The 13,881-nt window shown below is 46.9% G+C and overlaps 2 protein-coding genes across 11 annotated transcripts in view; both read left to right on the forward strand.

Annotated features, from left to right (window-relative positions):
- Positions 1–240: 240 nt before the first annotated feature.
- Positions 241–13,881, forward strand: part of PGS1 (phosphatidylglycerophosphate synthase 1) — a 51,025-nt gene continuing 37,384 nt past the window's right edge. For 8 of the 10 annotated variants that reach the window (XR_012664814.1, XR_007352383.2, XR_012664816.1 and 5 more), the window contains exons 1-6: positions 246–398; positions 9,549–9,738; positions 10,709–10,786; positions 11,917–12,016; positions 12,764–12,953; positions 13,530–13,708. Coding sequence is in view for 6 of the 10 variants with exons in the window: in XM_048817320.2 (XP_048673277.2) it covers positions 265–398; positions 9,549–9,738; positions 10,709–10,786; positions 11,917–12,016; positions 12,764–12,953; positions 13,530–13,708 (871 nt within the window). In the remaining 4 variants the exon portion in view is untranslated. Of the gene's footprint in view, positions 399–6,350; positions 6,485–9,548; positions 9,739–10,708; positions 10,787–11,916; positions 12,017–12,763; positions 12,954–13,529; positions 13,709–13,881 lie in introns of those variants that run through there. The other 2 variants (XM_048817321.2, XM_075119144.1) reach the window with 2 other exon arrangements.
- Positions 1,199–1,599, forward strand: LOC125620995 (large ribosomal subunit protein eL34-like). Its single transcript, XM_048817322.2, has one exon. The coding sequence runs from the start codon at positions 1,214–1,216 to the stop codon at positions 1,565–1,567; it is 354 nt and encodes a 117-aa protein (XP_048673279.2). The 5' UTR covers positions 1,199–1,213; the 3' UTR covers positions 1,568–1,599.

Raw genomic sequence — 13,881 nt, forward strand, 5'->3', positions numbered from 1 at the left:
CCCGTGACCGGTCTCCCGGCCCCTCCGCCTCAAGCCAGCCTCGCCCAGCCCGCCGCGCCCTCACGCCGCCGGGTGACGCTGCGGCAGGTGGAACCCAGGCGTCCGAGCCGGGCCTGGCTGCGCCGGAGGGGCCGTGTCCGTGGTTCGCGCCCCAAATAAAGTTTTCGCTTTTGAAGTCGGCGGCTTGCGCGTCCCGCGGCGGCCGGAAGCGGAAGTAGCGAGGTTTCCATAGCGGCGGCCGGAAGCGGAAGCAGCGTAGTCTCCATGGCGGCGGCCGGCGGTCCCGCGTTGTGGCGGCGGCTCTTGGGCCTGCTTCCTCACGGGAGGCTGGGCCTGGCCGCGCTGCTCGGGCGCCTCTCGGACCGTCTGTCCCTCGGCCGGGACCGGCGCTCCCGGAGGTAAGGGTGGCCCGTTCCCTGGCCGCGCATCGCCGCGGGGCTCAGCCGGGCCCGCCTCGCCCAGCGGCCTGCAGCGGGTGCCCGGCGCTGGGCGCCGCCCGCCGGCTCCTGGGGCGGCCGGACGCACGCAGCAGGCAGCCCAAGGGCGCGTTGGGTAGGCAGTGCGGGGGGAGGGCACGTGCCACCTCCGGCCTCCTCCCGGCCGCCGGGCCGTGTCTGAGGTGCCCAGGGACCACGGGGATGGCACGTTTTAATAAGGCTACGATTTTATCACGGGGAGCGCGAATGTGAATGGAGTCTGTGAAAACTTGGAACTGGCTGTGAAAGCGCATTTGATTTGGCCCCCAGACTGGGCAGCACTGCAACCTGGCGCTCGGGGTCGCAGTGTCGCTCAGGGTTGCCTTGCCCACCCTTCTGCCTCCGTTTACGGAGGGGAAGACCAGTCACACCTGAGTGGCTCTGTGACCCCATGTGCCAGGCTGCAACACCCGGAGCAGAGAGCTGGGCCCAGCCCTGTGGGACAGGAGCTGCTTCTGGGCAGTGGTCTTGCTCTCCAACACTGCCCTTTCTGTGACTTGACTTTTTTTCCTCACAACTCTGCTGGGAAATTTACTAAACGTTTTTGTGTCAAAATCATAGCCTTAGTTATAAGCATCTGAACAGAAAGAAATGCAGACACTAAGTATATTTGAAGCCTTAGCTGATCCTCTGGAGTGCAGAGTAGTCCAGAAACCTGAGGAGACCTTTGTTCTTTGTTATGACGCTGCTGATGCTTGCTGTCCCTCTTCCGGTCCCAGCGAGACCAGATATAATAAATGGTTCAGCATCTGACATACCGTCGTAGGTTGTCGTCCAACACAGCCTCCAACAAGACTAGGTTGTCCCGGACACCAGATAACAGGATTGTTTACCTTTACACTAAGAAAGTTGGCAAGGCACCAAAGTCTGCATGTGGTGTGTGTCCAGGAAGACTTTGCGGTGTTCGTGCTGTGTGCCCTAAAGTCCTTACGAGGTTGTTAAAAACAAAGCAGGATGTTAGCAGAGCCTATGGCGGTTCCATGTGTGCTAAATGTGTCCGTGACAGAATCAAACGAGCTTTCCTTATTGAGGAGCAGAAGATTGTTGTAAAAGTGTTGAAGGCACAAGCACAGAATCAGAAATCTAAGTGAATCTCTTTGTATTGTTTGCCTAATAAATGAAAATTCAACTTAAAAAAAAAATAAACAGAAATTTGTAGCGCCAGTGATTATGCAAACTAATGGGTGATCAGAAAAAAACGACTTCTCTTTGAAACTCTAAAAGGATCTGGTTGTTTTGTTCTACAGATCAGTGTTTGTTTTATCTGGCATGTGTGTTCCTGCTCCTGATCTCCATCTCTGGAGCTTCTAAACTCAGTATCGTCTCAAATTCCAAATCTACGCATAGCTAGCAAAAGTTCCTCTAGAGTAGGGCAGAATAATTTAATGATCTCTTTGGACTCCCAGGTTTGACCTACTCCATGGCATCTCCAACTCTTTTTCATTCTGTGGATTCCTTGGTAAAACTTGCCTTCCATTCGCAACAGCCCATTCCCCCAGTTATTAAATTCTTTCCTTCGTCAGACCACCAGAAAGCCCAATTTGAGAACTACTGGCCTAATCTTGTGGAAGGTGACTTTCTCTGGAGAGATCAAGAAAAGGAAATTGAATTTAGGAAAGCTTATGCCTGATTTCGGTTGGAATCTTTTGGATTCTTGAGCAAATATTTAGTTTTAAAAGAAGTTACAATACTGTACCACTTCCAGCCAATCCAAAAACAAATCTGCTAGATTCTGCATTGTCATAGTCTCTTGAGGTCTTGTTGTTTTCAGAGGAGCCTTCTGTTATTGAACCACAGCCCTCCCCCGCCCCCCAATAGGAATGCAAAGTCTCAGGATATAAATTATTACTGAGAGGAATTGTAACTGCAGCAATCACAGAGCACAGGCCAACTGCCTGACTGTATATGTCACAGTTTTGAAACAAAGCCATTAAGCAATTACCTTTTTTCTGGCACCATGTATGTCTTATTACCCTGCTTTCTGAGATTTTTCATCTGGGATAATTCCATGCACAGTCTCCAAATCTGATTCATATTCAGAAAAATCAGCATTTCTTATATCCTCAAATTATAAGGGTGGCTTCCAGTTTTCTTTAATTTCTTCATTTTCCCTGAAGTTGGGTACAGCATTTTGTGTCTGTATCTTTAACATTTTTGCATCTAAATTAAGTATAAAGAAGTGATTGCTGAATTAGAGCCATGTTGTGGTTCATCCTCTACCCCTTTGCGCTCTTGTGTTGGAGCATAAGATGGTCACATGCTGCACTTTTTCTGGGCAGATTGCATACTGATGTTCCAAGCTCCGCAGCCATAAATTCTTGTAGAATACCATATAGTGTGCTATTCTCAAGTTCAGATGAACTTTGACTTCAGCAGAAATCTCCTGCTGATAATGCTCTGCAGTTAGCTTATCAGGGACGGAAAAGCTGCTCACTAAAAATGTTGGCACTTGTACAATAGGAGTGTAGTTTATAAAATGTTTAAACAGTAACACTCGCCAGCTGGCCACTTACACAAGATGTGTGGGCATCCTTGGGAGGTACATGACAGAAGGCTACATTTCCTTCATTCATCCACTAAATGGAGACATCAGATTGTTGCTTTTTTTTAACGTGTGGTGTCATATTTTGTAGTAACTGGCAAGTTGGTTACTTTTCCACCAGTGTCTTTCTGTTAGATACTTACACTATCCAGTTGGAGGCTGAGTGCCAGCACGAGTAATAACTGCTGCTAAATACATTGGAGCTCTTTTTAGAAGATGCTGAATGATGATGCCTTTTTGCAGTGTACAGTAATTTTAAAGTCTTTAAATTATCTTGGATAGTTGAGTCTTGCGTTATTTGGGAAAGACCATTTGCTGCTGGTATTACAGGAAGTTTGTTACATTCTCATAACTACTTGACCTTGTCTCCGCAGATGTTCTGACTGTTCTGTTCTCACCAATTCACTTGGGTACAGTAAAACTTACTTAAAGATTTATTATCAAGAGATGGCGAACAACGAGTTCCTTATTCAAAAGCTGTCCCCACCTCTGGGCCAAGGGGCCGAGAGGTGGGGGCAGCTTTTGAATAAGGAACTCGTTGTTCGCCATCTCTTGATACTTAAAACTTACTTAAAGATTTATTAAGTGGCAACCAAGCCACAATTTCTGTTGCCAATTTCCATGAAGAATCAATTGCTGAAAAAGTGGTTGGATGCATTAAATCTGGTTCGCAAAGCAACTCCAGTATTAGCTGCCCATGTTGTCTCCTGAGCAAAAGGGTGCAGAGCTCTTTCTTGTATTTAGTCTACTTAATTCCTGGTATTTTTAATATAGTAAGTTATGTTTGGGGAGGGGTATCTTCTTATCCTGTGAATCACTGAAACTTTCATTTCACTTAACAAAATTGTCACAGTTCTCTCATGGTGGTGTTTTGTTTTCTAATAGTACAACTTTTACAGTGTGAGTCAATGCATACATGACTTTTTTTCATTTTACAACCTGTGTGCTGCTTTACCCTCTCTTGTCCCCTGGCATCTTCTTTTACTGATACTTTTTTAGTGGGTGGGAGGTGAGCAGCAGCCTGACCTGTGAGTGCTGACGTGACCTCACAGACTCCAGTGAGAGTGTGGCTTGCTTCTCTCCTCAATGGACTTAAAAACAGAGAAAGCAAGAGTCTGGGAAGAAAAGAACAGGCCATATGTTTAGCATCACACTGCTGCTTGATCTTGGCAGTTCAAAGAAGTTCCTCTCAAGCTTCTCTGCTTGTTGGCTGCGTCAGTGTTTTAACTACAAAATCAATTTTCAGACTCAGCCATTGACCCATAAAGCTCTGCAAAAAGAAACAGTGTATACCCAAGTGCTGAATTTCAAGGCAAGAGCAATTTGCAGATCCCACTGTGTGGTGACTTCTGTGTGGGTGAAAGGACTGAGCTGGATTCTGCAGTTTCAGTTCATTTCCTGTACTGCAGCTGAGGTTTTACAGTGAATCGTAGCTTCTGAGTTCCCTCTAGTATGTACAAGTCTGCATGACAAAACCACAATTCTTAAAAATAGAATGTCCAGAAAAACTCCCATCTATAAATAGGGAACGGATTTTATCCAGAAAAGATTCAGATTGACCTCTGCTAGTTCTGGTTTCTTTTTCAGATTACAGAGGAACAGCCGTGTTAGTCTGTATTCGCAAAAAGAAAAGGAGTACTTGTGGCACCTTAGAGACTAACCAATTTATTTGAGCATGCTCAAATAAATTGGTTAGTCTCTAAGGTGCCACAAGTACTCCTTTTCTTTTTTCAGATTAATTAGTCATTGTTTGTGGACTGACTTGAAAGCTTTTTCCGTCTGTTCTTGGACACTCTTGGTTTGTTGGAAATATGGGTTCTAGTGGTTTCTCTTAACTTAGGGTTCTGATGGCTGTATGTGCAGAATGTTTTTGGGATGATTTGCAGGTAGTTGCTTGAGTATTTTCAGTGGTCTGTGGGTAGAGGTATCTGCTTCAAAAAAACATTGTTGCTAGTTACAGTTGACTAGTGCCAAACTTGTATTCACTTTGAAGGGTTTTGTAGCCCAAATTATAAAATCCTGCAGATTCCACATCAAATACATTACAAACTCCAGATTTGTCTTATGCACTTATGTCAAATGCACTTACACATTTTATTTTTAAATCTTAGAGGCATCAAAGAAGATTACAAAGGGTAACCAATGTCTATCAACACACACAGAGAACCTGGCATAAAGTACAGTCTTTCCCACAGTGACAGTGGTTTCCAGAAGAGTATTTATTGAGGGTTTTTTATGGAGGGGTGTAGTTTAATTTCTGTCTTCAGACTTTCTGCAGTGAAACAACTTCCTTGAAATCTCAAAAATGCTATTGAAAAATTTCCTTTTGAAACTTGATTCTAGGCCGTTGTCATGTTATTTGGGAAATGCAGTTTGCTTCAGGCTTGGCCATCAGTCTAGTGAAGAAAATATTGATCCTCGGGTGTATGAATCACTAGTTGCTGTCATGTTGCATGTAAAATTTGCTGTCACCACCTCATATGGAATAATTGTAGGGGTCAATAATTGTAGGAGTAACAGTAGGGGGAAATTAGAATGGGGAAACCAGTTTTTGCAAACTGGACACCATCAAATTAGGCCTGAATAAAGACTGGGAGTGGATGGGTCATTACAAAAACTAATTTCCCCATACTATTTCCCCCTACTGTTACTCACACCTTTTTGTCAACTGTTTGAATTGGGCCACCCTCATTACCACTACAAAAGTGATTTTTCCTTCCTTGGTATTCTACTGTTGAGAATAGCCTACTTCCACTTTAATTGAATTGTCTCGTTAACACTGACCCCCCACTTGGTAAGGCAACTCCCATCTTTTCATGTACTGTGTATATATACCTGCTACTGTATTTTCCACTCCATGTATCCGATGAAGTGGGTTTTAGCCCTCGAAAGCTTATGCCCAAATAAATTTGTTAGTCTCTAAGGTGCCCCAAGGACTCCTGATTGTTTTTAGTGATAAGTCTGTTGCCATCACAGTGTCTCTCTGCTCAGCTTAATCTGTGTAGGTCACTCTGCAGGACATAGTAAGCAAAGACCTCCTGTGTGCTTGCATGGTGCTGCTCAGCTCCTTTTCTTTTTTAAAAAACAACAGCCCTTAAAAATGCATTTCATGTAGGTAGCTGCTTTTGGAAATGGCTAGGGAAGTGCTTTAAAATGCCTTTTCTTTAGGGAAGGTTTCCATTCCTCTTCAAGATCAAATTACTGCTGTTCAAAGTTCAGTCCGCATGATCTGCTAGGAATTATTATACAGGCTGACTCCATTGTCACTGCCTATTCATCGCAAACTGTTGGATTTTCTGGGAAATGCAGCTGCAAACTGGCTTTTATGCAAGGGCTTTTGCAAACCTTGTGAAGATTCAGTGTTTTATCATGAAGTAAATAAGTGAAATCATCTTATCTTCCTGGAACCTGTGGTCATTTTGGCTTTGGATGGTGGTAAAACTGAAGAGTTCCTCATAAAATTCTGGTAATACTCAAGTGGATTTTCTTTGTATGAGATGACGGCATGTGTCAGGGCAGATCAAAATTACAGGGTTGCATGTTGGCCCTGAGGGACCAACCATTCCTCAGAGATATGAGGAGCAGGCACGGTTCTTTGTGTGTAAATGTCCTATTCCTGTAACTTGGACTAATAGTTTTGGTTTGAGCAGTCATTTCCCAGCTCTGTAGATGAAGTTCAGTGACTTGTTTTTCCATTCCTGGATCTCTCCTTGGATGCCACTGCTAATTGTGCTGAATTGTGTGGTGGCTTTGTGATATGGACAAACTTCCATGAAGGGTCAGTGTGTGACCTGCCTGTGGCCCATTCAGAATTTCACTCTCGGTCTCGAAAGGGGAAAGGATAGTTCACTCACCCCTCCCCCCCATGCCAGTTATCTGTCCCTCTGCACCCCAAAGACAAACCTGCAGCTCTGAGCAATGGGCCTTCTCCCAAATGGCTCTCAAGAGGAGGAAGTTTGAATTGTTCTTTGAGACTTTTTTTTTGTAAAAATGTTTCCTGCAACTCATTTTCCAGTTACACTTTGCAGCTTCAGTGAGTGAAACCTTAACTTCCTCCTTCCAATCCCTTATGCTCTGCATGACACTGTATGTTAGCTGCAGTTTCTTCCCATTCAGCTTTCAGCTCCTATATTTTGTCTGAGGCATACTTCAGAACTTGGCAGCTTTCTCTGGGTTTTTCAATGAGGGGAGTTCCTGGATTGTGGTGGTTGTGGCTTGCAGCATTATGCATTCAGTAGCTTTGCTAGGACTGGTGTTGGGTGCTTTGTGTGTTCTACATTTTGTTCTGGATCAGTCCTGAAGTACTTGGTTTATTAAAAATGTGGATTCAAAAATGTGTCTTAAAGGTCACACACAGTTGTGAAAGCTGTTATAAAGCTCTTGAATTGGATTATAAGAAGTGTGTGCTTGGGGGAAACACAAATCAGAGTGGCTATAACAGAACGGGAAACAGCGTTTGGTCACAAGGAAGCTGATGTTTGTGTAGTAAAGGCAGTGTTGAGGAGTGATTTGTCCCAGGGTTGGCAGAGAGCATAAAGAGAGCCTTTGGAAAGCTGAGTTAGAATGGGGCGTCCTAGGAGTTAGCGCCCTCCATTTGTTACTCTAGCACGGGGTGGCCAAACTTTTTTTGGCCTGAGGGCCACATCAAGATTTCGAAACTGTATGGAGGGCCAGGTAGGGAAGGCTGTGCTTCCCCAAACAGCCTGGCCTCCGCCCTCTCCTGCTCCTCCCCCCTCTCACCTCCCCGACTGCCTCCCTCAGAACCTCCGACCCATCCAACCCCCCCCATTCCTTGTCCCCTGACCGCCCCCCCCCCCGGGACCCCCCCACCCAACACCCTTGCTCCCTGTCCCCTGACTGCCCCAACCCCTGTCCACACCCCTGCCTGCTGACAGGCCCCCCCGGTACTCCCACGCCTATCCAACCGCTCCCTGTCCCCTGACTGCCGCCCAGAATCCCCTCCCCCTTATCCAACCCCCCTGCTCCCCGCCCCCTTACCATACCGCTCAGAGCACCAGGACTGGCGGCCACGCCGCCCAGTCAGAGCCAGCTGTGCTGCCATGCTGACTGGCAGGAGCTCACAGCCCCGCCGCCCAGAGCGCAGGTGGCATGGCGAGCTGAGGCTGTGGGGGAGGCGGGACAGCAGGGGAGGGGCCAGGGGCTAGCCTCCCCAGCTGGGAGCTCAAGGGCAGGGCAGAACGGTCCCGCGGGCCGTAGTTTGCCCACCTCTGCTCTAGCATTTCTTTCTGCTCTCAGTGCCATTCATTGTCTGTCTTCCTCTTTTTGCATGTCTGCTCTGCTGCCCCTCAGGGAGCCTCTCCCTTTGTGGAATTCAGGGGAGTCACTGATGTTCAGGTCTGCCTTCTTCTATCTTTTGCTCCTAGTTTTCTGCTTCCACATGTAGCTCTGGTGAGCCTGGTGTGATGGACAGAGGTGAAAGGGAGTCTTAACATCAGTGAGATGTGTAATGCTGCAGGCCCACTTGCATAGACTTATAGACTTTAAGGCCAGAATGGACCATCATGATCATCTAGACTGACATCCTGCATATTGCAGGCCACAGACACTTACCCACCCTTTCTGTAATAGACCACTAACCTCTGGCTGAGTTACTGAAGTCCTCAAATCATGATTTAAAGACTTCAAGTTACAGAGACTCCACCATTTACACTAGTTTAAACCGGCAAGCGGCCCATGCTACAATGGAAGGTGAAAACCCCTGAGGGTCTCTGCCATTCTGACCCAAGAAGAAATTCCTTCCCGACTCCAAATATGGCGATCAGTTAAACCCTGAGAATGTAGGCAAGACCAACCAGCCATACCCCTGAGAAAGAATTCTCTGTAGTAACTCCGAGTCCTCCCCATCTAGTGTCCCATCACCAACCTTTGGAGATATTTTCTGCTAGCAGTCACAGATTGGCTACGTGCTATTGTAGGCAGTCTTATCATACCATCCCCTCCATATATTTATCAAGCTTGAGACCAGTTAGGTTTATTGCCCCCACAGCTCCCGTTGGAAGGGTGTTCCAGAGCTCACTCCTCTGATGGTTAGAAACCTTCATCTAATTTCAAGCCTGAACTTGTTGATGGCCAGTTTCTATCCATTTGTTCTTGTGTCCCCTTTGGCATTTAATTTAAGTAACTCCTCTCTCTCCCTGGTATTTATCCTTCTGATGTATTTATAGAGAGCAATCAGATCTCCCTGTAGCCTTTGTTTGATTAGGCTAAACAAGCCATGCTCTTTGAGTCTCCTCTCCTAAGGTAGGTTTTCCATTCCTCAGATCACTCTAGTCACCCTTCTCTGCACCTGTTGCAGTTTGAATGAATCTTTTTTAAACATGTGGGACCAGAACTGCACATAGTATTCCAGATGAGGTCTCCCCAGTGCCTTGTGTAACAGCACTAACACTTCCCTGTCTCTACTGGAAATACCTCGCCTGATGCACCCTTTGCTCATGAACCTGGACGGTGCTTGTAGGAAACTGCAATTCCATCATGCAGAATTCCTCAATCTGTTTTTCCTTTGCCAGATCATCATGGCTGCTGCTGGCCCCATTGCTCACCCCTGTAGTTCCTCAGGTCACAGCCCCATCATTCTGCGTTTGTCCCGAGGGTGCGCACAGGTTCCAGTGGATCAGGAACCTGGTTCCAGAGTTTGCGGTCTCCAGCTCTCGCATCCGGGTGCTCTCATCCCCAACTGAATTCTATGAACTCATGAAGGTGAGTTGTGTGCTTCCAGCATGCATGTGGGGAGGTGGTGGCAGCTGTTAATGTGACTAGTATGCAGGTTCCATAATGTATCTCTCCTCAGACATGCAACAGGGTTGGAAGGAGAATTTCCTTGTTCAGTTTGATTGTTTGGATCTTGTCAAGTTAAAATTAGCAACCCTACATTTCAGAAATGCTCAAATGTAGGGATGAGGAGTTCTTAAAATGACAGTGTCAGGATTGCCTTATGATTTGTAAGTTATTGGGGAACAGGATTGGCCAGACCAGGGGTACCAGTGAATGAGTCAGTAGGACCTCCAGGAGCTTCCACAGACAGGCCTTCCTTTGTAAAGTCAGTGCTGGAGGAGAGATGCTACTGGCAAATGCCACACTTAACTTCCATGTGGGACAAGTGCGGAAGGTGAAAGCACCCAGAGGCATAGGCGCTGACTCCGTGGGTGCTCCAGGGCTGGAGCACCCATGGGAAAAAAATGGTGGGTGCATAGCATCCACCAGCAGCCCCCCTATCAACGCCTCTCCTTCTCCACAGTGCCTCCCGCCCACCTGCGACCCCACGGATCAGCATCTCCCCATCCCAGTGCTTGCTGCAGATCAGCTGTTTTGTGGCATCAGGAGGCACTGCAGGGGAAGGAGTGTGGGCACAGCGTGCTTGTGGGAAGGGTAGAGCTGGGCGGGAAGAGGCGGAGCGGGAAGATGCAGGGGTGGGGCAGGGCATTGGGGGAAGGGGTGCAGAATAAAAATAAATACTTGGGTAACACTGAAGGAGGGAAAGGCATACCCCTCTAAAGTGGCTGAAGTTAAATCTGTCCCATCAGGGAGCTCTGCTGCTTGTCTGTGGCTTAATTCTGTAGCTGCCAGGGCTACGAAAGGGATTTGGTGTTCTCTGCAGAGCCAAGAGTGTTTATGAAATCACAGCTCAGCATGTGAACATGCACTTGTTTTCCTCTTCCCCTGTCCTCAGGAACAGATAAAGGCAGCCAAGCAGCGAGTAGTGGTGGCTTCGCTGTACCTCGGAACAGGACTCCTAGAACAGGAGCTGGTAAGTGTGGATGGATGCTTGAAAAAATGCCTACTTGGATAGGTGCCCCGTGCATTGACCTTTGATTTAGCTGGAGTGGGGGGTCCATCTGAGCGCCTGGACTCAGACTTTGCCTATGCTTCCATCCTCTTGCTTGGGAGCCTTTCAACATGGCTCCAGACTGCACATGGGGCTTGGCATGCAGAAAGGGCACCTGAAGGATAGGCTCAGGGAATGTGTGGTGTAAACTTATTACTGATCTCAGGAACTGTCACACATGCCATGAATCTGGATGGGTAATGGGGTTAAAAATTATTGGCACAGTTTCTGCATATTTTCTCCTCCTGTGGGGTTGCTGGTACCCACACACTAGCACTTGCTTTCAAAAGAGTGGAAGTAGTTTTAGTGATGCTAGTGTGGTGGTCTGTGTCGTGTGTCCCCTGTGCACTGCATACAGGTGCAGTGAGTGTGATCTGTGTGTGCACAACTTCTTGTCAGCTGTCGTAGCAAGGGGGAGGTCTCTGTTTTGCCTCATGTTGCTTTACCTTCTCCACTCCCTGCCTTTCCCCACTGGAAACAAGGCTTTTCTCTACAAAGAGCTCTGAGCAGAAATCTTGAGCCCTGAAATGATTCTGTAGCTTGAAATACAAATTCCACCGTGAGGGCAAGTCCAGCAGGTGGGCAGATTATCTTGGATGTTGATTTGTTTGGCTTCCTCTGTAACTGATTTAAGACTTGTACACAGGACTTTAATCCGCTCATAATAGGAGCAGAATAGGCTCTGCAGCTCACAGGAACTGCCCCTCCCCTTTGGATGGCAGTGGAAGTCTCTGATCTAGGAGTGAGGCTGGGTAACTCTCTGCTGTGTGTAACTAGAGTTCAGAGGCTTGAATCGTGGTTTTGTGTGCAGACAAAATCTGTACCCTCGTTATTTCTGATGCCCCAGATGACGTTAGTGCTTTATATATTTTAAAAAAAGAGACAGGGTCACTGTCCCAAAGAGGTTACGTCTAAATTAGAAAGATTGATGACTGGAAAAGATTCATAGAGAGGCACACAGGCTTTCCCAGCAACTGGCTCCCTGGGTTGTACAATCCAGAGTGTAGGTTCACTTACTCTGGGTAATGTGCAGTGTGACTGTTTCCCTTCAGGTGGATTGCATAGAAGAAACCCTGGAGAGGTCACTGCAGGCAAGTGGGCCCTCGGACTTCAGAGTTTCCATTCTCCTAGATTTCACAAGGGGATCTCGAGGTAGGTATTATGGGGTGTCCTTCCCCCTGCCCACTTCCCAGGCTCGTTTCAGCAAGCTAAGTGGATTGGTCAGATGAGCTTGGAGGTCCGTGCTCTAAAAAATAGCTTATCGGACCCAAAGATTTAAAACCTGCTCTCTTCTAAAACCAGCTCTGTTTTGCTATGAGCCACAAGTCATCAAAATACAGTAGCTTTGTATTCTCATGTAACTTTCCAACACGGTAGTATTATTTCAGAAAATAAATGATGGGAACGTTAAAATAGCTGAGCCAAATCCTGCCCTCAGTTACACCCAAGCAACCCCACCAACTCCAGTTCCTGTGTCAGTGGAATTTGCTCCACCCCCAGCCCTCTTTTCTGCTCCTTCATCTTGTAAAGGAGGGTTCGAGTTGGCAGAAGTGGTGGTGGTGTAAATCCTCACTCCAGGTCAGTTAGTGTTACGTGCAGCCAGGTGAAGAAGCATGAGTGTGACCATCATGCTAAATAGTTTATAAAGCCCACTCACCAGTGGCCTTGGAATGCTGGTTACATCATGATAACATTAATATAAAATGCAAATAAATCCTCTCTTAAAACAAGAAACCCTCTCAAAATGTCAAGCAAATAAAGCAACAGATCCTAGGGAAGGCAGCTTCCAGCTTGGGGGAGGGGGATCTGTTTTGCCCTCTTGTTGGGGTCCTGGCTGGCAGATTTGGTGGTGTGGTAGAAAAGTGGCTCCATGTATAACTATTCCCATCTGTGTCTCAGGCAGAAAGAACTCTCGAACCATGTTACTTCCACTGCTGAGAAGGTTTCCAGAGCAAGTCCGTGTATCCCTCTTCCACACTCCAAATCTGCGTGGGCTTCTCAAATGCTTAATCCCTGAGCGTTTCAACGAAACCATCGGGCTGCAGCACATCAAGGTTTACCTCTTTGATGATAACGTGATCCTGAGTGGGTGAGTTCTGCCTCTGTCCATCCTTATACGTATTCTGTGCCCCATTTGGGAGAGGGGGTGTGCCTGTTTTCCTGACTACGGTTACAGAGAGAGATCCAGTCAGGGGTGTGGTAAAGAAGCAGCACAGTTAGATCTGAGAATGCACATTACTGGTCTTGAGAGACATGCTGACTGCATTGTTTTCATTTGGAACATGCTTACGCCTTAGTGAGCACTATGGTGTTGCAACTGTCACAGGATTCAGAGGGAAATTTCTTGCTTTTGTGGATCTCTTCCACATTAGCTGCACAGAGTTAGGGAGCTGCATTGTAAGCTGTTTGGGACAGTCATCTTGTTCTGTGTTTGTACAGCACCTAGCACAATGGTGTCCAGGTCCATGAATAGGGCTCCTAGGTGCTAGGATAATACAAAAAATAAATATCACTCTTGTTGGGGAATGTTCTTTAAAAAGTGAAATCAGGGCATTTTGTATTGTAATTCTGCAGCTGTATCTAGGCCTGTGCAATGAGATATGTGATGAGGACCATGTGGTTGTACTCTTTATCCTGGCATTCTTACCCTCCTCTCCTCCGCCAGTGCAAACTTGAGTGACTCGTACTTCACCAATCGGCAGGACCGCTATGTGTTCCTACAGGACTCTCACGAGATCGCAGATTTCTTCACTGAACTAGTGGATGCAATTGGAGATGTGTCGCTGCACTTACAGCCAGATGATACAGTCCAGATGATGGAGGGGATGGTGCATCCTTACCAAGGTATGATAGTCATCTGACCTGTAATATGAGGGTGATGTGGCCCAGATGAAGGAGGGAATAACAGTGAGAAGGGATGGGTGGAGTGGGTCTGACTCCAATACTTTATGGATCACTGAGGGTTTGATGTTGGTCAGCTGGGTGTGGGGAATCCCCTTCCATCCCACTTGTTGCAA

This window comes from Caretta caretta, chromosome 14 (assembly GCF_965140235.1).
Source record: "Caretta caretta isolate rCarCar2 chromosome 14, rCarCar1.hap1, whole genome shotgun sequence".
Lineage (NCBI taxonomy): Eukaryota > Metazoa > Chordata > Testudines > Cheloniidae > Caretta > Caretta caretta.